This window comes from Eutrema salsugineum, unplaced genomic scaffold (assembly GCF_000478725.1).
Source record: "Eutrema salsugineum unplaced genomic scaffold, Eutsalg1_0 scaffold_5, whole genome shotgun sequence".
Taxonomy (NCBI): Eukaryota; Viridiplantae; Streptophyta; class Magnoliopsida; order Brassicales; family Brassicaceae; genus Eutrema; species Eutrema salsugineum.
The window spans coordinates 8,617,477-8,640,299 of NW_006256612.1; the positions used below are offsets into that span (position 1 = coordinate 8,617,477).

Sequence of the window (22,823 nt, forward strand, 5' to 3'; positions counted from 1 at the left end):
TAGGTTTGAATTTTATGGCTAAAATTTATATTTTTTATATGTTTATTTTTTTGAATTAATATTTAATGGCCAAAAAAATTGTTTGCTTATGGGCCTGTCTGGACATGGACCTTTGAGGTTACTTTTTAAGTGGTATTTCATTTTCATGTTTAATAGTGATTGATATTGTCTTATTGATTGGATTTAGAGAGATTCGAAAATACCAAAGGAGATGCCGTATGACAATTTTTCAATTGCTTGTGCGTGAGATTGCTCAAGATCTCAAGGTTTGTGAAAACATGATCTGAAATGTGGGACTAATCTTTATAAATGATTACTAACAATATGGTTTCCATGCAGCCTGATATGAAGTTTCACTCCCATGCCCTGCTTGCTCTCCAAGAAGCAGCTTAAGCATATCTGTGCAGGATGTTTAAAGACGTCAATCTCTGTGCCATACACAGCAAGAGAGTGACCGTGATGCCTAAAGATTTCCAGCTTTCCCGCAGGTTCCATGGAGACCGGTAAGAGGAGATATTATCCACGATTTGAATCAATACACTAGCCTCTGATCAACTCATGATATGGCAGTATTAAAAAAGCAACACATTATCAACGATTTGTAACTAAACTGGATTTGGTTTGTTGTGACAGATTCATAGTGCTTCCTTTTGTTTTCATCTGCAACCATAATCTCTTTATTTCTCCATTTTGTGGTACGAACTGAAGGTGTACCAACCCAATTTCCTGCAGTTTCTTGTTTTTCCATTAGTGCCATATTATTGTTACATATAGTGATGCATACTCCTGACCACAATGTAAACCACTTCCTGTTTTGTCCAAACCTTGACAGTGGTAATGTGAACAATTCCTTGATATAGCCATTGTGTTCTGACAACACAGTTCCTTAGTAGCCACCAGCACAATAGCCTTTTCTCCTTTGATTATGACCACACCCAGTTTCACCTCTCTTTGGAGTTGTACTACATCTCTTCCCTCCAAAACTGTTTCTAACTCCACTCTTGTGAAATCAACTGCATAACAATGCATTCTTTCTTGAAATATCTCTTAATGTGGAGCCTTCTTCCGTCTATATAGTCTCTTCTCTGTTGTGTGAGCTGAAACATAAGAAACGTGGCAATACTTGGCACTTTTCTCAATAGGGACAGAATGTAGAACCACTTTGTTGCAACAACTCATTTCATCTATTTGCTTTGCAGCCAAAATCCCTGGTATTTCAACTTTAACCCAAACGAGAATAAACTCTTCTGCAAACAATCTCTCGTTGCATTGTTAAAATCTTTGGAAAGTTTGACAAATGATACAGAAAAATGACAGCTGCTAGATGCAATACAAGGTTCCTACCTAAATAAATGTAAGGGTTACGGGGAAAATTCTCAAGAACTATATAAGCAAATATACATCAGGGGAATGATCCCAAATACAGAGATAGATTACATGCAGATTTCTATAACTCTAAATCCAACAGAAGCAGACACAAACAATGAAAAGATAATCTATATGGCTCCAGCAGATGGAGGCTTTAACTTGGGAACTCTAAATGTTGAAGTGAACAGCTTTGGGATTTCTGAAACTGAGACTGGTGTCTTGTTCACTCTTTTCCTCTTCGAGCTTTTAATTTCCTAAATCAAAGATTCAAAAAGCATAAAATAAGCTTATATGCTGCTTCAGTAAACCAAGATGTAAAAACACAAACACAAACATGCATATTCAAATTCACAAGTACCTTTTCATTTGGTGTTGATGCAGCAGACTTTTCTTTCTTAGTAGATATATGAGATCCTACAGTATTACCACTGCTACCTTTATCACGTGCTGTGCATCGAGTTAAAACTGGTGTAAAGCTACGAGACTTCTTTAAAGACTCTACATCACGTGAGAGTTTTGAGATTTCCTCATCCTTCTTATTAGAATTAGTCTCCATTTCAGCAACTTTAGACTTTAACCTTGAGATAATCTCATCCTTCTCTTGATTAGATGACTGAAGCTCCTCTTGATAAGATATAAGGCTTGAGATTTTCGTATTTGCTTGAACAATCTCATCATCTTTCCTCTTTAACTTATCAGTGAATCCACTCTCGATACATTTGAACTGCCTCCAAGCAAACCCGTTTTCTCGTAAAAGATCAGATACCTCGCATTTCTTTTCAGAAGCAAGCTTCTCATACTCAAGCTTCAGTTTTCTGATTTCTGCTTCCAATGATTTACTATCCGCAGCTTCCGAGTTACCATTTTCCTTCTGCGTCTGCACATTTAAATATAAAAGAAGAAGCATTTGTACAGAGTTCCTAGAACAAAAACCCAAAAGAGCTTAAAAAAATTCGAACTTTACTTACGTTTGTATTCAGAGTGAGGAAATCAAACCAAGCCTTGAAGTCATTTAACTCGTCCACCGTCGGTTCTGAAATTTGCACAATGGTTTTTCATGAAACAAAGAAGGAAAAAGGATGAAACTTTGTTCTCATATAGGAAAAGACAGGAGCGAACTTTGAATTTGTTTTTAGAAATATTCACTTACCTAATTTCAAATTGCAAAGAGAAAGATCCCTTTCCTTTAATCCAGACAAGAGATTACACTTAGAGGTCTCAACGAGTAGCATCATCTTCACCGTTTCAATCTCTCTATTCATCTGAAAAGCAAAAATCAGGGAGTTCAATACATTTAAGTTCAAAATTCTTAAGAAATCAAAACAAATTTCCCTGACAATGACATTGAGAGAACCAGCGACTTCGCGAAGCGTGAAACCCTAAAAAACCCTAACTTTCTCCGAAACAAGGAATCGAAAAGGGGGAAAATCTTACCAGAGACAGTCGTTCCTCGTAATTCCGAGCATCAGAGATCCATTTATCGTGTTTGGTCTTAAGCGTATCTTCAATAATCTTCCTGTCTTTTAGAAGCGATTCGATCTGGTCTTGTTTCGTCTGTAGAATCTTGACCAAAGTCTTGAAAATATTACCCCAGCTTTCCCGATCCGAAGAATCTCCAGTAACCGATTTCACACCCATCTCGCAATACCAAGTTCCAGTTCCAATAGAAGAAGCAAACGTCGCACAAGAGTGGTAAGAGAAAACAAAAATTGACCAGAGAGAGAGAGAGAGAGATTTTAGACCGTTAGAAGTTACAAGACGAAAAAAAAAAAGTGTTCTTCTCAAAGTTCTCGGTGTATTTAAAGTTTTAGCCTTTTACAGCACACGCGCCCTTGATGGGCCTCGATTAAACATGCGTCTTTAAAGTTGAATAAACCGGAGCATGGTATGGATATTGATTTGTGAATTCGTGTTTAAAACCAAACCGGTTTTTTGGTATTAAAAGATAGAGATGCAAAAGAAAAGTTAAGTCCTTTGCAATAAAACCACTCACTAACTATCAGTCTCTCACCTAACAGCAACTCTAGCTTCCCACACGTGTCCTCTTCGCGAAAGAAATGGCGTTGTTGTATGGTTGCGTTAAGAAAATATACAGATTCGTTCTTAATTGCAAATGAAAATGAAGTTAGTTGTGTGATAATCATCATTAATCACACACTGATCGGAGAAAACTCAAACCACGAGAAAGAGAGAGAGATCTGACTAATTTGGCGAATTTGTGGAGGGAATCTAAACGATGAAGGCGGAGAAGAGTCCGATTCAGTCCGTGATGTCGTGGATTCGCCGGCAGCCGCCGAAGGTAAAGGCATTTCTTTGTGTGGTTTCGGCAATGACGGTGCTCGTTTTCCTCAGGGTGATTGTCCATGAGCACGACAACCTTTTCATCGCTTCCGAGGCTGTCCATGCCCTCGGAATCTCTGTTCTCATCTATAAGCTCACCAAAGAGAAGACTTGCGCTGGTAATTGAATTCCCTGAGAGTTTTATGTTTAGGGGTTCTTCTGAATTGGATTTGATTTTCTGATCCACTGTGAAATTTGGGATTTTGTCAATTTGTGGCTTCTAATTATTTGATCCTTGTGATCGAAATGTCTAATAATTTTGAAATTTGATGATTCAACCAGGGATATCTCTCAAGACACAGGAGCTAACGGCTCTGTTTCTGGCTGTCCGATTGTATTGTAGTTTTGTAATGGAATTTGATCTTCACACATTGCTCGATTCAGCTACTTTGGTTACGACTCTTTGGGTCATCTATATGATCCGTTTCAAGCTTAGACCTACTTATATGGAAGATAAAGACAATTTTGCTATATACTACGTTGTAAGTTTTTTTACTTTGTGCTTTTTCTTTTTTTGTAATCCTGTGTATTAGAAGAATGCTTTTATGTGCAAAATGCTAGGTTTCTTCGAAAATGGCAACTCAGAAGCTGCGGATAGGAAATCTTGATACCTTTGTAGCACTTCATTGATTGTACTTAACATTTTCGTAAGCAGTAGAGATCAATAAGAGAATTTTGTGACCTTGTTTACTGATTGGAAGAGTAGTGATCATTGAGAATCTTGATATTAATGTAATATTTGTTCTGAGAACTTCTTCTTCTTCTTGCTTCAGGTGATCCCATGTGCTGTTGTAGCTTTCCTCATTCACCCATCAACACGTCACCACATCATAAACAGGCTCTTTTGGGCATTCTGTGTTTATCTTGAAGCTGTTTCAGTTCTTCCTCAATTAAGAGTCATGCAGAACACTAAGGTTTATTATTCAATTCTGTGCTCTATTAAATAAAACAAAAAAACATCTTCTGTCTGAATCTTACTTGAATGCTTATGTCTTCTTCGCAGATCGTGGAACCTTTCACAGCACATTACGTATTTGCTTTGGGAATCGCTAGGTTCTTGAGTTGTGCACACTGGATCCTTCAGGTTCTTTTTGAGTTACACATGTTATAAACTCTTGTTGAGGGTTTCGTTGTACAGCTTCTGAAAGCTTATTTAAACGTGTGTAGGTGTTGGATTCGAGAGGGCGGTTACTGACTGCATTAGGGTATGGACTATGGCCTTTAATGGTTCTTCTCTCTGAAATCATCCAAACCTTCATTCTTGCAGATTTCTGCTATTACTATGTTCAAAGGTAAAACCTTTTTTTGTAAAATTTCCATGTATATAGACTACTTTTGAAATGGTTTGAATGGCTAAAGATTTGGAACCTTTTCTGTTTTCGGGAACAGTTTAATGGGTGGACAGCTCGTTCTTCGTCTCCCGTCTGGTGTGGTGTAAGAAGCTTTGCCTAATGGGTTGCTTTGAGCTTATGGAGGTTTTAATGATTAGAGATTTTGATATACTATAGTTTAAATATATTTTTTAGCAAAGAAGCATTAATCAGAATTAGTTTTCCATAGTAATGTTTAGTTCGGATTTCGTTGTGATGACGTTTTGACTCCACGATCAGACACAACGCTTTATAGTTCCAACTTTTGACGCTTAAAAAATATAACCAGCTGTTTTATGGATTGGACTTAAACGTATCATCAAACACGAGATGAAAAACGTACGGGGCATTCTCCTCGCCATCATCAAACACGTTATAACATTTTTTATGAATAGATACACTTAGATAATCTAGTTCACCGATCATCTAGAAGCCTTAGTATCACATACACACGAACTAAAGCATTCGTGCGTACGTACGTGTATATATTATGCCAAAGGAATATAACCAGCAAGTATAATACTAGATTCAATAGTTTAAAAACTTTATGAAAATGTTCAGAACGTAAAATGAGTGATACCCGAGCACAATAAGAAAACACACACATAAAAGGGAAAAAAGAACATGATTACATTCACATCGGTTCTTTTACGTTTGAAAATACGTAAAAACAGTCCTGATCATGAACAATTTGGTCTTTAGGTTCTTGGTGAGACATTTTATTAATCGATGACTTATTGAAAAAGTCAATGCAATCTGAGATAGCTTCACTGTAGTGAGAATGAGAGGAGTAGTACGAATTACTGCACGATATCTTCGGCGTCTCTAGCCTCTCACCGCCATTGATTGAGTTGGCGGTTTTGTGACGGCGCACGGTGGCAGAGGAAGATGAGGAAGGAAGGGTGAAGATGATCTTCATGAGAATCTTGCGGAATTTGGTGAAGAACTTCATGGAAGACGAGAACCCTAGCTATGAAGATCTTGTTGTTGTTGATGATGATGATGATGATTAAATGGTTCGTTTATATGAATGGTGATCAGGAGTATGAATGTGTATCAGGAGGAGTTCTCTGAGATGGCTTTTGCATAGTTTGGTGTATACTATATAAAGCTTCTTATGGTCTGTCTTACATATCTTTTGTTTGATATTGAATTTGTTGTGCTCTCATATATATAGGAGTAAGGGATTGGTAGGCCTTTTCATAATTAATCTATCTTTTAAAAAAAAAACAAAATATTGATTTTTATATATACAAAAAGGGGTTATATTGAAATTTAAAGGATTGATATAAACGTAATTTAACAAATTAGTTGAGAAATTAAGTGTATGATGTTGCATGTGAACAAATCATTTGTATGGGCTTCCTTTGTCTTTGGCAAAGTGAACTTCGATGCATTAATCAGCTAACATCTTCAGGATGCATTTAATTATTTCTATGATCACTTTGAAACCAACCCAACAAAGTCTTGGGCACAAGTATACAGTATATTGACAAAATACATGAAATATATATAGTACTATTTTCAGAAATCAAATAAGATGTCTGATGAGAATTATGAAACTGAACCTTAAATCACTTTTGACTGAATTGTAGAATTTTGAAAGTACTCCTTCTGTCCCATTATATAAGATTTTCTAGCTAAAAGTAGAGATGTCAAACGGGCTAACTCGCGTCCAAATAATACGACCCGTTGCGGGTTTAAATTTTTTTCGGGTCTGGCGGCCTGACCCATCATAAGCTGCGGTCCCAAATTGATGTGTCCAAGCCCGACCCGCTTATATTCTGCGGTTTTGCGGACTGATCCGCGGGTTCATACTTTCTTTTTCATCTTAAAGTTTTTATGACATTTAGATTTATAGTACCAGAAAATCTACAAGAGGAAAATAAAATTTTACTCGTAACTGAATCACAATATGCATAAGAAACAAAACTAAAGAAAATTCTTGTGTAAGCAAATTCGATGAACAAACAAATGAATTCGATAAACTTCTTATACAAAACTCCTAACCCTATGATACCATAAGATTTGAAAAATCAATTTAACAGTAAAAATAGACACTTAGTTTTGAAATGCAAATAAATGAATTACAAATAATGATACACATAAAAACTGGTAATTTAAGCTAAATAACCATCAAGATACAAGCAACAAGACATTTACATATATATAAAAAAAAAAAAGATGAAGACAACTTATTTGTTAGTCTAGCGTACAAACAAATGTGATTTTCAAGGAAAACTATTTATTGTCAATTCAAGATTTAAGCGATTTTAAATTACCTTTGTATCGCTGCGGACAAAAGAAATACCACGTCCGTGATATAGTCGATGAGCAAAACCAACAAAAAAACAAACTTATGACATTAAACTGAAATTAAAACTTTTAAAAAAATACTAGTTTTTAGCTGGGAAGACAATGACCAGATTTTCTTCTAAATTCAAAAATCCAATAACAGAATTTGAATCGAATATAATATAAAACACATACTAGTTTGATGATTCCTTGATCTCATTGAAATGAAGCTACCACAAAGCCCAATAGTTGAATTGTATGACTCCACTAGGCTTTGATTCATTCCATAAAACTACTACATCGAAATCCACCAATAAAAATGACAAAATACTTCACTTTTCGAAGTTTACAAGAAAACATCAAATTTTGCGGGTTGGCCCGCAAACCCGCGGATCCGCTTTGACCCGACCCGCAAAAACCCAACTTCTACGCAGGTTTGGACCGCAAAACCCGCATTTTATTTGGACAAATTTTATGGAGCCCAAGTCCGCACCGCTGCGGTTTTACTTGGGCCGAACCCGCGGATCAGAGCCCAATTTGACACCTCTAGCTAAAAGCATGGAGAGTAAGAAAAATAAAAACAAAATATCATTTAATTATTAATTAAAAACATAGTTCAACCAATCATTAAAAGACTGCAGAATTCAAAGAGTCAAAAATATCAAATAACATTAAAATCTGTATAAAGTTTAGTAAAACATCTTATATTATGGAACAAAGGGAGTAGCTTATATTATCACATGGAATTATGTTGAATTTAATTTCCTGAGACCGCGACTTTCGTTGAGATTGAAGAAACATGATGCCGAGAGTTGATCAATGGTTAATCATGAGTTGATTATATATGTAATTAAGGTAAAGTTAAAAGGTGTAGTACTACTATACTAGTAAGTAATAATCAGGTGTTGAAATCAGTTGTGGTCCTGATGCATCATGTACACTTGGCTTTTACCTAGTTTTTGTTTAGTAAAGGACATTTGGGACCAGTCAGTAACGTTAACTTCAAAAATAATAATAAAACTTTAAAGATCATTGTTCAGAGAACAAAACAAGAGTTTGATTTTAAAATGAGTATGTTTTTGCAAAGAAGTGCAAAGGCTTTCGGTGAAATGATTAATGGATGAGGGATTCTAACTTAATTATACTTGCTGACATAGTTAACTTAAAGACAGTTATGATTATGTCTTCTACTTTAAGATTAAACAACACCTGGACTGGATAATCATAATAAGCCTAACTCTATTTATACTGTATATCCTTTCTCTCAATTTGTTACGACTAATCTTTAAATAAGATGAATTCGATTGGTTTAATAGTGTATATACAATACATTAATCTATTTGGATAAGTGGTTGTGAATTAGAGACCTTCTGGGTCTGTATGGTTTGCTCAAAGATTATTTAAATGACAGCCCAATATGTGTTTCTACTTTCTTGTAAGCTAATAGAGTTATAAAATATTCGAGGTTGGTCTATTCAAGTCCATATGGTGACACTAAATGACATGTATCTGTTTAGTGTATGGTAAATTTGCTTTATTTTGCCTAAAAAAAAATATCATATATCAAACTAATTAAAATCTTATAAACCAGAAAACCTAAACCCGTGGGATACTTATTGAAGGTTTTCTAAAATTCATTGTTGACGTACATCATCTATCAAACTTATTGTTTCTAGACACAATAGTATTGAATCACTTTTTGAGGATTTTCTAAAATTCATTGCAGAAGAAGTTGAAGGCAAGAATATATAATTAAAAATCTCATTACAATGAAGACGGTGGTCTAATGACCTCGCTAGATTGTTATTAAGACACAGTTAACTAAGAAGAACGATGATCAAGCATAGTAATCACCGCCCACCATTTTTTTCACTTGGACTTGTTTTTTAAAGTAATAAAGGAAATTTATGAGAAAATATTATTTGTTGGTGGAGATGGAAGAGATGCCAAGAACTCCAGCCCACACTTGCTTCCTCACCTTTGCTCTCTGCGGCTGAGCAAACGTGCCACTGCTTCCACCACCGTTTCCACCGCCGCTATTACCGCCGCCGTTGTCTCCACCGACAGTAGTTGTTGAAGTCTGGCCGCCGCTTGGGTCGCTCATATTTTTGATCTTGTGTTTTGTCTTCTTGGACTCGTGGGTGCTAAAGAATGCTCACACAAAAAGTGGATAATTATAGTCGGGGTTGAGAGGGACGCATAGAAGGATATTTTCTACCTCTACCTCAATAGTGTTTTTATTTGTAAAATAACGCTTTGGCATTTGGTTAATTGTAATAAATAAGACACTAGTCATGTTGGAATATATCTTTCGTAACAATAATTGGGTACTAGTATGAATAATATAGTTTTGGGGTGATCTTATCTTCGAGATGGAATCTAACGGTGAAGAAGGGAAAGCCATTGGTAAGACGATATACATATCTTTTTGCAACAAAAATTATTTATTTATTATGTTGCCGCCACACAACTCAACCTCCATTATTGAGAGACCTTCACTCTCAGCCATGACGCATGCATTGTGACGTCATTAATATGTTATGATGTAGAAATATTGAAACATGTTCATTTTTGTAAATATCGGTAGCAGTATACTGTCTTGTTGGTGATTACCTATTAACTTAGGAAACATATGTCGATCTGTCTAACAAAAAAAAAAAAAGAACATGTGACCATAGAAATAATATAAAAAGTAGACATTATAAAGTAGTTAACAGGAAACAATATCATCAGATCCGCTGTAGCACAAAGGTTAATTCAATCGATGAAATCCGGGATCGACGCCCGGCAGCGGAATTACCCTTGTTTTTAATTGATTAGGCTGATTTCGTAAACAGAAACCATTTAAGAAAGGAGTACTTTTTTGTGTATGTGTGTGTATTGCTCAGGTAAGGACAGATCCAAATCTTAGTCTCAAGTCTGAACAATTTACATCTGACTAAAATGACAAATGACACCATTAAAAACAAATAAAAAAAAATCGATTATTCCTGTTTAAGCTGACTTCGTAAGAAGAAAGAAAACCATTAAAGAGCAGAGTTTTGAACTTGTGTGTTTCCTCTTCTATTACCTAGTTACCGTGTTCCCGTTGAACGAGCTTTTCTCAGACTCCCACGAGTGACCCTTAGTGTTTCCTCCATTATTGTCTCTTTGGACGACGACGCTCGTTGAATCGCAGTCGCTGGCAACGCTGCAACAATCTGTGACGTTTTCTCTGCTTCAGTTGATGATGGCTGTGCCGAATCAGCGTTTGGTTTAGTGGCGGTTGAGGGTGATGATGGTGGAGGAAGAGGAGTGAGTTTGGTTTGTGCCAAGCTTGCTTTTGCTTCCTTGGTCTCCGTTGTTTGTTGTTGTTGTTGTTGTTGCTGCTGCTGCTTACGTGGAGATGAAATAGGCTTTACCACTATAGGTTCTTTGGTTTGAAGCAGCGGTTTCTTGGACTGTGGACGAGTTTGAGGACTAGAAGCTGCTTGGTTCGCCGCCTTAAGATCCGGTTGCTTCTGTTCCTCTTCTTCTGGTGGCGACTGCTTCTTTTCCTAATGTCAGATGTGAAAATTAGAATCAAGAGAAGAAACCCATATACATTATCACCATTGTACAACAGAAACCTATTGTGGTTTCATAAGCCTTTGGAAGTAGATGATGCAAGCTTATTGTACTTGGTATTTGGTAGGTGCATATATTACCTTTGGTTGAGGCTTTGGTGTTGACTGTAGAGCTACAAACTGCAGGATCTCTGCGAATCTTGTTTGTCCATAGCAAACTGCTTTTCTGCAATATATCACTGCCATATCTCCAGCTTTGGTCCTTAGCTCAACCAAGTTGCGGTCGATTTCATTTTCATGCTTGGCAACATATGGTCTAAAGAAAGAATCATAAACGTATGTAGTTCCCTGTAGAAAGAAAGGTATATAAACACAGAGAGAAAAATGCAATGAGACAGAACTCTAGTGGATCACATAATAGTCTCTATACTTACTCTGGTCTTGGGGAACCAAAGATATATGAAAAATGCCAGTTTCGCCTCGCTATACAGTGGAACCCTTCATGAAAACAGGACAGAAACAAAATCTAAGTATTATAATATCTCTATTCGTTTGAAAGTACTTCGATATCAATAACACTAACCACGAAGCAACAGCATCGCCAACTCTTTCGAAAACCGTCAAAGCAGCCACCAAAATCCTGCAGGTAGTTTTAAGAGGAAGCTAGACTTTACAAATGGAAAACTAAAGGTAGAAGCTCAAGATAAGAAAATATGAGAAATCCATCATCACAATTCACAAACCAATATTGGCACCAGAATCGAAGCTGGTGCATCTCAGGCTTATTCTTTTCAACCGCTTTGTAGCATTCATAAGCAGGATACGCATATCCAAATACCATCCTGCCAACATTCGGAAAGTCAAAACAAATTCATAAAAAAAAATTGGTCAAGTAAACCTCTGGAACCATAATGAAGAGATGAGAGTCATACACAAGTCCTCTTGTTAGAAACGATCCAATCATTGTGCACACCTGATAAAGAGGAATAAGAATTATGTTTAAGAAGTATCATCAAACCACGTTATAGACAAGCAAATCCCAACTATGAGCTGAAGAATGGACAACAAAGATGTGAGTATCCAATTTCAACTAACAAGAAGCAATATTCATAACAAGCAGAATGATAAACCCTATAACATATAGCCGGATCATCGTATGGTCTCAACGATCTACACATACTGAAGCACGAGAAATCACTTGAAACCGAGAAATTAGTGTACGAATCTACTGTTCATCAATCTAACTGGTAAAATGAGATTAGTGTCGGCGACGAGATGACTAGAGGAAATTCAAACGTGACACATAAGAAGCAGAACAAAAGGATTCAGGTAAATATGATTTGGCTTCAATTAGTTGGAGTAGTCTTAGAGTTCTCGGCCTTTGAATTCGAATTTGAAATCAGTGTTACGAATCTAGAGAAGATGAACAAAATTGAAATCGATTATACACAACCGACTAAAATCGAGAAAGCACAACAGTGCATCTGATACAGAAATTCAAACAATAAGCTAAGGTTAGTGACGAGCTCAGATCGATCGCTTTATATAGAAACAAACAGAATCTAAAACCATATGAGGATGAGGAATCGATTTCTGCTTAAACCACCGAATGAACATTACCTCCTTTAGGAAAGTGAATGAGAATGCAATCGAATCGGAATACTGAAAGTAGACTTCGGCAGCGGAACTGATTTCGAGACGGCGGCGAACGGAACTAATTGATCGGAGTAATGCGGCCGGCGACCGTTACGCAGTCGGCGGCGAGAGCGAGAGAGCGCGGAAAGAGACAAATAAAAATGAGGAAAAAGTAAAATAAATTATAAATTGAAATTTGTGGCTTTACTAAAATACCAGCGGTTGTTTTAAATTCAACTCACTGTTTTGTTGGGTTTCGTTACGAGTCCTTTTCAAAATATTTACTTCTCTTTAGAAGGGGAGGATAATCGTCTGCTTCTTAACCTAGCGTACACTACGATTTCTATAAGTTAATCCCCTACAAATTGAAATGGACGGTTAGGATATGATTTCTGGGACATTAAGAATGAGTCTACTCTACTCACACCTTACCTTATCGCTGCTACTCCTAAAATCCAACTTACGATCCAAGCTTTTCTTGTGAATCCTGTGATGGAATTTTTCTTCTTTTACTAATTTGATCATATTTTTTCAATGGATTCTATTGATGTTCTGAATGTGATTGGATTACACCAATTACCAAAATAATTAATAAGCATGGCTATATTGTTCATAAGAGTATGACAAACATGGTTTGGAATTTGTAAGTTTTTCTTTTGAATCTTTTGGTATTTGATTTCTTTTACTAATTTGATCTTAATTTTTCCTCCTGGTTTAAATCAATTTCTAAACTAATAATAATCATGGCTATATCTGTTCGTCCTAGTAAATTCTTCTTCTAGGGAATTTTGGAAAGAAAAAAAATCTATATAATTACTTTGGTATGAAAATAATAAAAATTTTATTTCATGTTCCATAAAGTGTATTATATGATGAGTAGAAAGAAACATAACGTTAGCATGCTGACATACTTTATGCTTATGGTGCTTTCTAATTATGAAAAATAAATAGCTTTCACGCCCACATCAAATTAAATGTCTCAAGCAAGACACTGGTAAACCCTAACCAAACGGTATTCAACAGTTTAATTGCGGTTACATCCAGATAAATCCGGTTGTGGTTAACATAACTAATCACACTATTAGAGTTTTGGTAATCGTTAGATTATACACCAAGAAAGCCGAACCGGGGAAAAAGGTTTGTCGACAAAAAGAGGATGAGGGGTATTGTTTTGAATTATTAAAGCAAAGAAAGTAGCATCTATCTTGGTGATCGGTAGATATTCACATCAACATTACAATGCCAACTCAACTGTAAAAAAAGAAATGGGGCCAAAAAGCCATCAAATGGCTTGTAAAGAATTATATGTCACTTGATGTCAAAAAAAAAAAAAAGAATTATATGTCACATGATGTTTACGTATATCTGAATGATGTAAAACTAGGTAACCCACATTCTTTTATATTTGAGATTAAATTTATTATCATTTTGTAAACTCAAGCCATCATCATCTAAAAATACGCTTTTAATCTCAATTAGCACATATCATCTATTTTCTTCTAGCAAAACAAGAAAACTAAGATACTCTTCTAGAAGACCAAACACTCTCTAATCAAACCAAAACAGAGCTTCATAGTCCTTTTAGCACCACCAAAAAAAAAGCCAACAATCAAAACATTACAAATGAAATAATGTCTTTACAGTAAACTAAAAACATGAGAGACAATAAAAGGATGTAACACCCACATAAATCACACTAAAGGTTCACCACATTTAAGTGTACGTCTCTTAATTATGCGATTCATCATCAAACGTTGACAGCACCGACAAACTCAAATACATATTCCACAGGAATTGGATGTGGAAGCACTGCATCAAACCACTCAACATTCCCCCAAATCTCTTCACTATTGCGATCTTTTTATTCTGATAACCACCACCACCACCAGAAGCCACAGACGTGTCCCAAAAAAGTCCCATTTTCCCACCATAATCTGCCATCCTAACATTGGCATAACGAGCAAACTTGGGCAGTTTTTTCATACCATTCAAAGTTTTCCAGGATCTTGCATTAGTGTCATACCATTTGAACTCGTCTTCATAATGATAATAGTAAAGCACGTTCTCTATCACACACGAAGAAAACCATTTCGAACCCAATTCCATCTCCGATCCTACACTATTCCATGAACCATCCTTGGGGTTGTAAGTCACACCCCTATCCCCAATAATGTATAGCTTTTCATCAACCACAAAGTTATGAGTTCGATCATGACGGCTATAAAAATCCAACCTACCTGCACGGCTCAACACAGGCTCCCAAGTTCCTGTTTTTAGATCGAAAACTTCCATCCATTTTGATGGGTCGTAGTGTTTATAAAGGCCCCCTGTTACGTATATCTTTCCATCAAGGGAATTGGCTGATGGGTAATCACGCTCCACTTGCATGCTTGGAGCTTCGAGCCACGTGTGCGACCAGCAGTCCAGTTTTGAGACACTAGATGAGGGTGAATCGTATATGGATCCGCCAATGTTGTAGATATTAGAACCAACAGCCACGAGACCCGACCCGTGCGCAGGAGGAGAATGTGGAATTGGGAGTGTTGCCAAAACATAACCACTTGACTTATTCTTCTTCTTCCTAGTATCATTGGTTAGGATTCCATTGGGTCTCTGACAAAGCATGAACCATCTAGGGATAGGGTCACTACGCGAGAACCGTAAGCACACGTAGAGACAAATATCAGTGCGACCTAAAAGTGACCGGGTCTGGTAAAGCTCCGGTGAAGTAAGGAGCGAGCGGAAGCGCTTGGAGACTAAGGAGAGAGTTGGATAATACAATCTCGAGACACGGGCTACGATGCTCACTAGCAAATCATCTGGAAGTGAAAGATTCAATGTTGGTTCTATTGGCAGCTTAATCTTCTTCTTCTTCAGTAGTGGCTCTTCATCGTTCATGGCTCAAACTTTAGGGTTTTGAGTTGAAAAACAAAAAGAACTTGCCCAAGCTGGCACGTTTCTTCTTGTATAGATATGGAAGTTGGACTGCATATTTATGGGCCAAAATTAATGATCTGGCCCAGTAATCAAGCCCGTACGCAGTTCCACATACATTTGTTAATTTTTTTTCGCATCACAATCAAAGTTTACAAATGTCAGGTAGCTGTTTTTGGTTTATTTAAATGACAATCTGAATATAGTTTAACTTTTTTTTTTTTTGGTCAAAATATAGTTTAACTTTTAGCTGCTACAAAAATCTTTGTTTCTCTTTTTGTTTTTTGTTTTGGACAACCGAATCTTTGTTTCTCATAGCCATTTTTAAAACAAGAAAAAGAAACAGGCGACGTGCTTTTGAAGTTGACTCGTAATGAATTTTACAGGTAAGTGATATTTAAAGTAATCACCAAAAAATTGATAAAATGTCAAAGATCATCGCAACCGCCAATTGGGACAAGCGAGTCATCTTCATTATTTCCATTCGAGTAAAGGATATTTCGGTAATTATGACTAAGTTTTGGAAATTAAATTCGCAAGGAAAAGGTAAACGGATCTCGTCCCGCGTGGTTACAGGTTTGTTCTGTGTCGGTCGGTGTCTCTGTTTCTCTCTTAATCAATTTCTCTTAACCAACATTTCCTTATTTTTAGCCAAAATCTGTTACTTTCCTCTCTCGAATCTTTCTTCGTGATTTTAGATTTTTCAAAAAAGTCCCTAGATCTAGCAAAACTTCTACCATCCCTAAATGCATTCCCATTGACATCGGACCAATCTAGCTCTGGCGAAATTTTCCTCTGTTTTTGTGTAACACATTTTGACGATGGCGAAATCGAGCTCGAGATGTTGTTGTTGTAGTTGGTTCATCGGGATTCTCGTGTTGATCGCTGTTGTGCTCGCCGTCGTTATCACGATCAGAAATAAAGCAAACCGTTCCGATGACGGAGACGACATCGTTCCAGGACCGCCTGGATCCATTGATAAGAAGTACGCCGATGCTCTCAAGATCGCTATGCAGTTCTTCGATATCCAAAAATGTAAAAATAAATCCTAATCATAATCTCCCCTTTTCTCGTTTATAAATCGTATACATTGCCCTGCAAAACACATATTATGTAAAATTATTCTGAAAGTTTGAATCTTGTTAATATTCTCTGAAGCTGGTAAGCTGGAAAACAACAAGATACCATGGAGAGGAGATTCAGGTCTCAAGGATGGAAACGAAGCAAGTCTCGACCTTTCCAAAGGCTTATACGATGCTGGAGATCACATGAAGTTTGGCTTCCCAATGGCTTTCACTGCCACAGTTCTCTCATGGTCGATTCTTGAGTACGCCGATCAAATGGACTCTCTCAACCAATTGGATCCTGCTAAACACACTCTCAAATGGACCACTGACTTCCTCATCAACGCTCATCCTTCTGCAAACGTGCTCTATATCCAGGTGGGAGATCCAGAGGTTGATCACAAATGTTGGGACAGACCAGAAACAATGTCGAGGAAGAGAAGTCTCACTAAAATCGACACAGAGACTCCAGGGACTGAGGTCGCTGCGGAAACAGCAGCGGCCATGGCTGCAGCGTCTCTAGTCTTTAAAGAAAGTGATCCCAAGTATTCAAGCTCGCTTTTGAAGCACGCGAAGCAGCTTTTCGATTTTGCAGACAGTAACAGAGGATCTTACAGTGTCAACATTCCTGCGGTTCAAAAGTATTACAACTCCACGGGCTATGGCGATGAGCTCCTTTGGGCGGCTTCTTGGCTCTACCACGCGACAGAGGACAAAACGTACCTTGATTTTGTTTCTAAAAATGGAGACGAGTTTGCAAATTTTGGAAGCCCTTCGTGGTTTAGTTGGGACAACAAGCTTCCAGGAACACAGGTAATAAAGACAAGGCACTTGCTTACAAATCATATTGTCCTTGCTTGCTTTTAGTTGTACCATTTCATGGTATATATATAGAGAGAGACAAGGCACTTGCTTAAAAATCATGGATCATTGTTGTGCTTGGTTTTGCTTAATTAGTTATACCATTTGCAGATACTATTATCAAGATTGACCTTCTTCAAGAAAGGGTTATCAGGAAGCAAAGGGCTTCAAGGTTATAAAGAAACAGCAGAAGCTGTCATGTGTGGGCTTATACCAAACTCCCCAACAGCTACATCTAGTAGAACTGATGGTAGAGTTTCTTATTTCTTACATAAACCATACATTTCTCTGATGATAGAATATATATATATATATACATAGAAATCTTGGTTGAATTAAGTTTTTTTTTTTTTTCTCGATTGATTTTTGATATATAGGTGGTCTTATATGGGTTGCTGAATGGAATGCAATGCAACATCCTGTGTCCTCAGCTTTTTTAGCCACACTCTATAGTGACTACATGCTCACCTCTGGTATTGAGCAATTCTCTTGTGGTGACACATCCTTCAAACCTTCTGATCTCAGAAAATTCGCCAGATCCCAGGTTCTTTGATGACCTTATTAGACATAAGCATATATATACATATTGTTAGCCGCACGCGTTACAATTCGATATCACAAATTTTGGCAGGCTGATTACATGCTAGGGAAAAATCCAGAGAAAATGAGCTACTTGGTGGGATATGGTGAGAAATATCCAGAATTTGTGCACCATAGAGGAGCTTCGATACCAGCAGATGCAAACACAGGATGCAAAGATGGATTCAAGTGGCTTCAGTCAGAGGAACCAAACCCGAACGTGGCTTATGGTGCACTTGTTGGTGGACCGTTTCTGAATGAGACGTTTATAGACGCAAGGAACAATTCTATGCAAAACGAGCCAAGCACTTACAACAGTGCTCTTGTGGTTGGTCTTTTGTCTAGTTTGGTTACTACGTCTTCCTCACTAGAATCTTTCATGTGAGATTTTCTTATAGAGGTCCATTTTTTTTTAATTAGAATCACTCATTCCACGCCTTTATTTGTTTCATTCCGTAAACGTATGTATATGCATGAACGTTCTTTAGTTTAGTGTTGTATATGGTTTTGTATTGCATTATGGTAAGTGTACAAGCAATTAAAAAAAATTCCATCCACAAACCAAAATTCCGGCAACTAAAAACTGTTTTAGTAAAAATCCAAAGTGGCAACTAAAAACGTGTGGATCTCTTTTAACACTCTGCCCATCACTGTTCGTCGTCTTCTTCATCTTCCTCCAAACATGTTCCCCCAAATCTCAGCCTCACTGTTCACTCTATGCTCTCCACTTCTCTCGCTTCACTTAATTCACCAAGATCCATGTCTCTTCTGATCAGATCCTCCTACGTTTCTCAATCTCACCTCAATCTCTTCCAACCTAGAAACTCAAAATTAATCTCTTTCACCGATCGAATCCCGTCCAAATTAGTGTTCGTTTCTTCTTTCAATCACAACCCGTTCGTCGATTTGGTGTATAAACGCAACCCAACAATGCAATCTGTCTCATCTTCTTCGATGACTGTTAAGAGCTCCTTGATTGACCCAGACGGTGGGGAATTAGTGGAATTGGTGGTACCCGAATCGGAGGTTGGGCCGAAGATGGCGGAATCAGAGGCGATGCCGAAAGTGAAGCTGACGAAGATCGATCTGGCGTGGGTACATGTGATCAGCGAAGGCTGGGCTAGTCCATTGAAAGGGTTCATGAGAGAAGACGAGTATCTGCAGAGTTTGCATTTCAATTCTCTTAGGTTAAAAGATGGGACTCATGTGAACATGTCGCTTCCTATTGTTCTTGCCATTGATGATAATACCAAAGAACAGATCGGATCATCCAAGTGTGTTGCTCTTGTTAGCCCTCAAGGAGATATTATCGGTTCTCTCCGAAGGTAAAATGTATACCAAAATGGCATTTTTTTCTTCTAATCGTAGTATATAGTAATCGTTTGGTGGTGAGAGTGCTGAGATTCTTCTAATATGAGATCAAAATCACAACTTCGGTGGTGGCTTTCTTCAAGAAGATAACAATGCAATTTCGCATCTAATTGTGTCTTAAATGTGTAAAAAGAGCTTCTTTGATAGCTATGGAGACATTCAATTAAACAAATTTGCCAAGAGGTTGTCTTGTATATGAAATTCGATGGCTTTGTTGATTTGTAAATTGCAGTGTAGAGATATACAAACACAACAAGGAAGAAAGAATTGCTCGAACTTGGGGAACTACTTCTCCAGGATTGCCATATGTGGAAGAACACATCACTCCATCTGGGAACTGGCTGATCGGTGGCGATTTAGAAGTTTTCCAGCCGATCAAGTATAACGATGGGCTTGATCATTACAGGCTCTCTCCTAAACAGCTTAGGAAAGAATTCGACAATCGTCAGGCAGATGCTGTTTTTGCCTTCCAGTTAAGGAACCCTGTGCACAATGGCCATGCTCTGTTGATGAATGATACCAGAAAAAGGCTTTTGGAAATGGGCTACAAGAATCCTGTCCTCTTGCTTCACCCTTTAGGAGGTTTCACAAAAGCTGACGATGTTCCTCTTGATGTTCGAATGGAACAACATAGCAAGGTGAAAATGCTCCTCCTTATGAATCATTTTTCATATGCCGATAGATTAATGAATTATTTGGTCTATGATGTATAGGTTCTTGAAGATGGAGTTCTTGACCCGGAGACCACTATTGTCTCGATATTTCCTTCACCGATGCACTATGCTGGTCCAACCGAAGTTCAATGGCACGCCAAGGCTAGGATTAATGCTGGTGCTAATTTCTATATTGTAGGTCGTGACCCTGCGGGAATGGGCCATCCTACTGAGAAGAGAGATCTATATGATCCTGATCATGGAAAGAAAGTCTTAAGCATGGCTCCTGGGCTTGAGAAACTAAACATTCTTCCGTTTAGGGTACAGCAAAAAAATCATTTCTGTCTCTATTAAGCAAAGTTTGTTGATTATTGGTGCTTCAAATCTTGGTCATGTGTCCTCTGTCTGTGATTTGTATCCTTTCAGGTTGCAGCTTACGATACAATTGAGAAGAAAATGGCGTTTTTTGATCCCTCTCGTGCGAAAGAGTTTCTTTTCATTTCTGGAACAAAGGCAAGAGACAGTTTTGAGTCTTAAGATTCTTATTGAAGGCTCCGATTCTCAAGATTTTTGCTTAATTGCGATTAGTATAACTTGAGTTTTCCCGGTTTTCTTGTTTTGCGTACAGATGCGAACGTATGCAAGAACAGGGGAGAATCCTCCAGATGGGTTTATGTGTCCCAGTGGATGGAATGTTCTTGTCAAATACTATGCTAGCTTGCAAGAAAGCGATGAATCATCAAAACAAAAGGCCGTTGTTTGAAGGCTTTTGTTTCACTTTTAAGTCTTGTAATAAACTCTTATAAAAGAACTGTCGTTGCAAAGCAAACGAACAACGAGAGTCACAGTTTCAGATTCCTCCTGCTTCCTTACATTGATTGACACTACTGCATCCAGGATATGCGAAAGTCTTTGGACAACACTTTCTTCGTCTTTTTACATGAACCCTTCTTCGTCTTTCTACATGAACTTTTTACATGATACGACAAAGCTATTGTTTTTCTACAAGAATACGGACGCAAAAAAGATCTCCGTTGCCGGGACTCGAACCCGGGTCTCTCGGGTGAGAGCCGAGTATCCTGACCAGCTAGACTACAACGGATTTATGATTACTAGGCGCCTTTACATTTATAACACATATTTCGCTTCTTATCTCATCCTCAACTATCGTTTCATACACCAAAATCATCGTTTTTTACTTTTAGGAGCTACAAAGACTTCAAAATCATTGGATCATCATACATTTTATTGCTTTACTGATGTGTTCCATAAGTGTGCAAATAAACAGAAAAAAAATATATATGGTTTAGAACCAGAGTCGAATGATTTTCACCCATGTTCATTGTTTTCATGAGAAAATCGAAAACTCACAATACCACAAAAGAAAAAACTGAAAATATATCAAAAACATTACAAGGACGTGCGCCCATATGAGAAAAGACTTGAATGATTTCACTCGGCTCTAGACTGGCCAGCTCGAGAAGAGAGGATGATACCAACAATAAGTCCGTAAAGCGCAAGAGCTTCAGCGAAGATGAGAATCAGAATCATTCCCACAAACAGCTTTGGTTGTTGCGCATTCGCTCTGCAAACACACAAATACACACCAGATTACAAAGACAAAAAATCTCTCTTTAAGTCGACTGATATATAAACACATCGCATCAATATCATGAGCAGAATTACCATCTCATATATCCTTAAGTCTCACATTCAGCATTAAGTTAAACAAATCAATCATTCTATCTTTAAAACAACAACTCACACCAATTTCTAACAGTAAGTTAAGACTTTGACATAGCATATCAATAAAGAACCTTTGATGAGCAGTGACACTTAGTAGCAAACTCTCATGATATAGAATCAATAAAAAAAAACTACATTTCTGTTCAAATTCATCACAGGATCATAAAATTATGGATATTAGTAACTAAATACGGACAAAGAATCGAGATTTGACAGAGAATTAAAGCAAGCCTAGAATACATTTCTGAAAAGTCAAACATCGTCGAAAAATCGAAATAGCCTATATATATATCAAATCGTGCAAGCAAATAAAGAGTTAAGAGGATATAGTTTTGAAAAATCACCTAACACCGGCATCGCCGACGATTCCAATAGCCATACCGGCGGAGAGACCGGCGAGACCACAAGCCAGACCAGAAGAGAGATGAGCATAGCCATCGAAGAGATAGTAAGACTTGGCCTTTGGGTTGATTCCAGTACTGATGATAACAGCAATGATCAGACCATAAATACCTAAAACACCAGCCATGACCACCGGAACAATCGATTTCATCACAAGCTCTGGTCTCATCACACCCATCGACGCCACACCAACCCCGCTCTTCGCTGTCCCGTACGCTGCTCCCATACCTGAAAAACGGATATTCCGATTGGATCGGATCGGATCGGATCAGAACCAAATCGTGGAATCAATTTGGGGAAAAAAAAAACAATGAATTGGAGATCTGCGAATGGGGAAAGCTGATGTTACAGGAGAAAACGAGAGCGGCGGCAGCGCCAAGGAACCCGAAGAAAGGAGCAGTTTCATCGCCGCTGAAACCTGAAGCCATGGCTCGTCGTGGATTGTGCGTCTCCGATGAGATCTGATCGCAAAGAGGCGAAAACAGTTGAGATTTTCGAGAGAAAGAGAGAAGGAAAACAATTTTGTGTCAACAATGATTTGATTGATTAGTAATTGCCGGCCGTGAGTCGGCGTCTAATAATTAAACCGGACTTAAATTAGCTAACCCACCTAAACCGAAACGTACCAAATTGATTATTTAGTATGAAGTTTTGTTTGCT

The 22,823-nt window shown here is 37.7% G+C and overlaps 9 protein-coding genes and 1 non-coding gene across 10 annotated transcripts; 3 read left to right on the top strand and 7 right to left on the bottom strand.

Annotated features, from left to right (window-relative positions):
• Positions 1 to 1,290: 1,290 nt before the first annotated feature.
• LOC18992931 lies at positions 1,291 to 3,109 on the bottom strand. The gene is made up of 5 exons (XM_006416382.2): positions 2,803 to 3,109; positions 2,519 to 2,630; positions 2,337 to 2,401; positions 1,727 to 2,245; positions 1,291 to 1,622 (listed from the first exon to the last, which is right to left on the bottom strand). Exons 1-5 carry the CDS (start codon positions 3,004 to 3,006, stop codon positions 1,497 to 1,499), a joined length of 1,026 nt encoding a protein of 341 aa, XP_006416445.1. The 5' UTR covers positions 3,007 to 3,109; the 3' UTR covers positions 1,291 to 1,496.
• A 274-nt stretch (positions 3,110 to 3,383) lies between these two features.
• On the top strand, positions 3,384 to 5,378 carry LOC18992932 (putative ER lumen protein-retaining receptor C28H8.4). The gene is made up of 6 exons (XM_006416383.2): positions 3,384 to 3,827; positions 3,991 to 4,190; positions 4,482 to 4,622; positions 4,712 to 4,792; positions 4,876 to 5,000; positions 5,098 to 5,378. Exons 1-6 carry the CDS (start codon positions 3,605 to 3,607, stop codon positions 5,144 to 5,146), a joined length of 819 nt encoding a protein of 272 aa, XP_006416446.1. The 5' UTR covers positions 3,384 to 3,604; the 3' UTR covers positions 5,147 to 5,378.
• A 273-nt stretch (positions 5,379 to 5,651) lies between these two features.
• LOC18992933 lies at positions 5,652 to 6,259 on the bottom strand. Its single transcript, XM_006416384.2, has one exon. It carries the CDS (start codon positions 6,028 to 6,030, stop codon positions 5,713 to 5,715), a length of 318 nt encoding a protein of 105 aa, XP_006416447.1. The 5' UTR covers positions 6,031 to 6,259; the 3' UTR covers positions 5,652 to 5,712.
• Positions 6,260 to 9,100: 2,841 nt separating this feature from the next.
• Positions 9,101 to 9,609, bottom strand: LOC112084088. The gene has a single exon (XM_024152828.1). It carries the CDS (start codon positions 9,475 to 9,477, stop codon positions 9,292 to 9,294), a length of 186 nt encoding a protein of 61 aa, XP_024008596.1. The 5' UTR covers positions 9,478 to 9,609; the 3' UTR covers positions 9,101 to 9,291.
• A 657-nt stretch (positions 9,610 to 10,266) lies between these two features.
• On the bottom strand, positions 10,267 to 12,734 carry LOC18992934 (HVA22-like protein h). The gene is made up of 7 exons (XM_006416385.2): positions 12,539 to 12,734; positions 11,851 to 11,891; positions 11,662 to 11,760; positions 11,502 to 11,558; positions 11,353 to 11,416; positions 11,060 to 11,266; positions 10,267 to 10,909 (listed from the first exon to the last, which is right to left on the bottom strand). The coding sequence occupies exons 2-7, from the start codon at positions 11,880 to 11,882 to the stop codon at positions 10,448 to 10,450; spliced, it is 921 nt and encodes a 306-aa protein (XP_006416448.1). The 5' UTR covers positions 11,883 to 11,891; positions 12,539 to 12,734; the 3' UTR covers positions 10,267 to 10,447.
• Positions 12,735 to 14,300: 1,566 nt separating this feature from the next.
• On the bottom strand, positions 14,301 to 15,451 carry LOC18992935 (putative F-box/kelch-repeat protein At1g19930). The gene is given in 2 exon segments (XM_006416386.2): positions 14,301 to 14,407; positions 14,410 to 15,451. Coding segments are annotated over 2 exon segments (1,149 nt in total).
• A 602-nt stretch (positions 15,452 to 16,053) lies between these two features.
• On the top strand, positions 16,054 to 18,461 carry LOC18992936 (endoglucanase 2). The gene is made up of 5 exons (XM_006416387.2): positions 16,054 to 16,522; positions 16,646 to 17,364; positions 17,524 to 17,662; positions 17,790 to 17,956; positions 18,044 to 18,461. Exons 1-5 carry the CDS (start codon positions 16,309 to 16,311, stop codon positions 18,374 to 18,376), a joined length of 1,572 nt encoding a protein of 523 aa, XP_006416450.1. The 5' UTR covers positions 16,054 to 16,308; the 3' UTR covers positions 18,377 to 18,461.
• A 192-nt stretch (positions 18,462 to 18,653) lies between these two features.
• Positions 18,654 to 20,937, top strand: LOC18992937 (ATP sulfurylase 2). Its single transcript, XM_006416389.2, has 5 exons — positions 18,654 to 19,316; positions 19,595 to 20,000; positions 20,076 to 20,336; positions 20,442 to 20,528; positions 20,644 to 20,937. The coding sequence occupies exons 1-5, from the start codon at positions 18,709 to 18,711 to the stop codon at positions 20,776 to 20,778; spliced, it is 1,497 nt and encodes a 498-aa protein (XP_006416452.1). The 5' UTR covers positions 18,654 to 18,708; the 3' UTR covers positions 20,779 to 20,937.
• Positions 20,938 to 21,044: 107 nt separating this feature from the next.
• TRNAE-CUC lies at positions 21,045 to 21,117 on the bottom strand. Its single transcript has one exon. It is a non-coding gene; the product is annotated as a tRNA-Glu (tRNA).
• A 123-nt stretch (positions 21,118 to 21,240) lies between these two features.
• LOC18992938 (V-type proton ATPase subunit c2) lies at positions 21,241 to 22,745 on the bottom strand. The gene is made up of 3 exons (XM_006416390.2): positions 22,513 to 22,745; positions 22,106 to 22,391; positions 21,241 to 21,600 (listed from the first exon to the last, which is right to left on the bottom strand). The coding sequence occupies exons 1-3, from the start codon at positions 22,589 to 22,591 to the stop codon at positions 21,468 to 21,470; spliced, it is 498 nt and encodes a 165-aa protein (XP_006416453.1). The 5' UTR covers positions 22,592 to 22,745; the 3' UTR covers positions 21,241 to 21,467.
• Between the last annotated feature and the right edge of the window lie 78 nt (positions 22,746 to 22,823).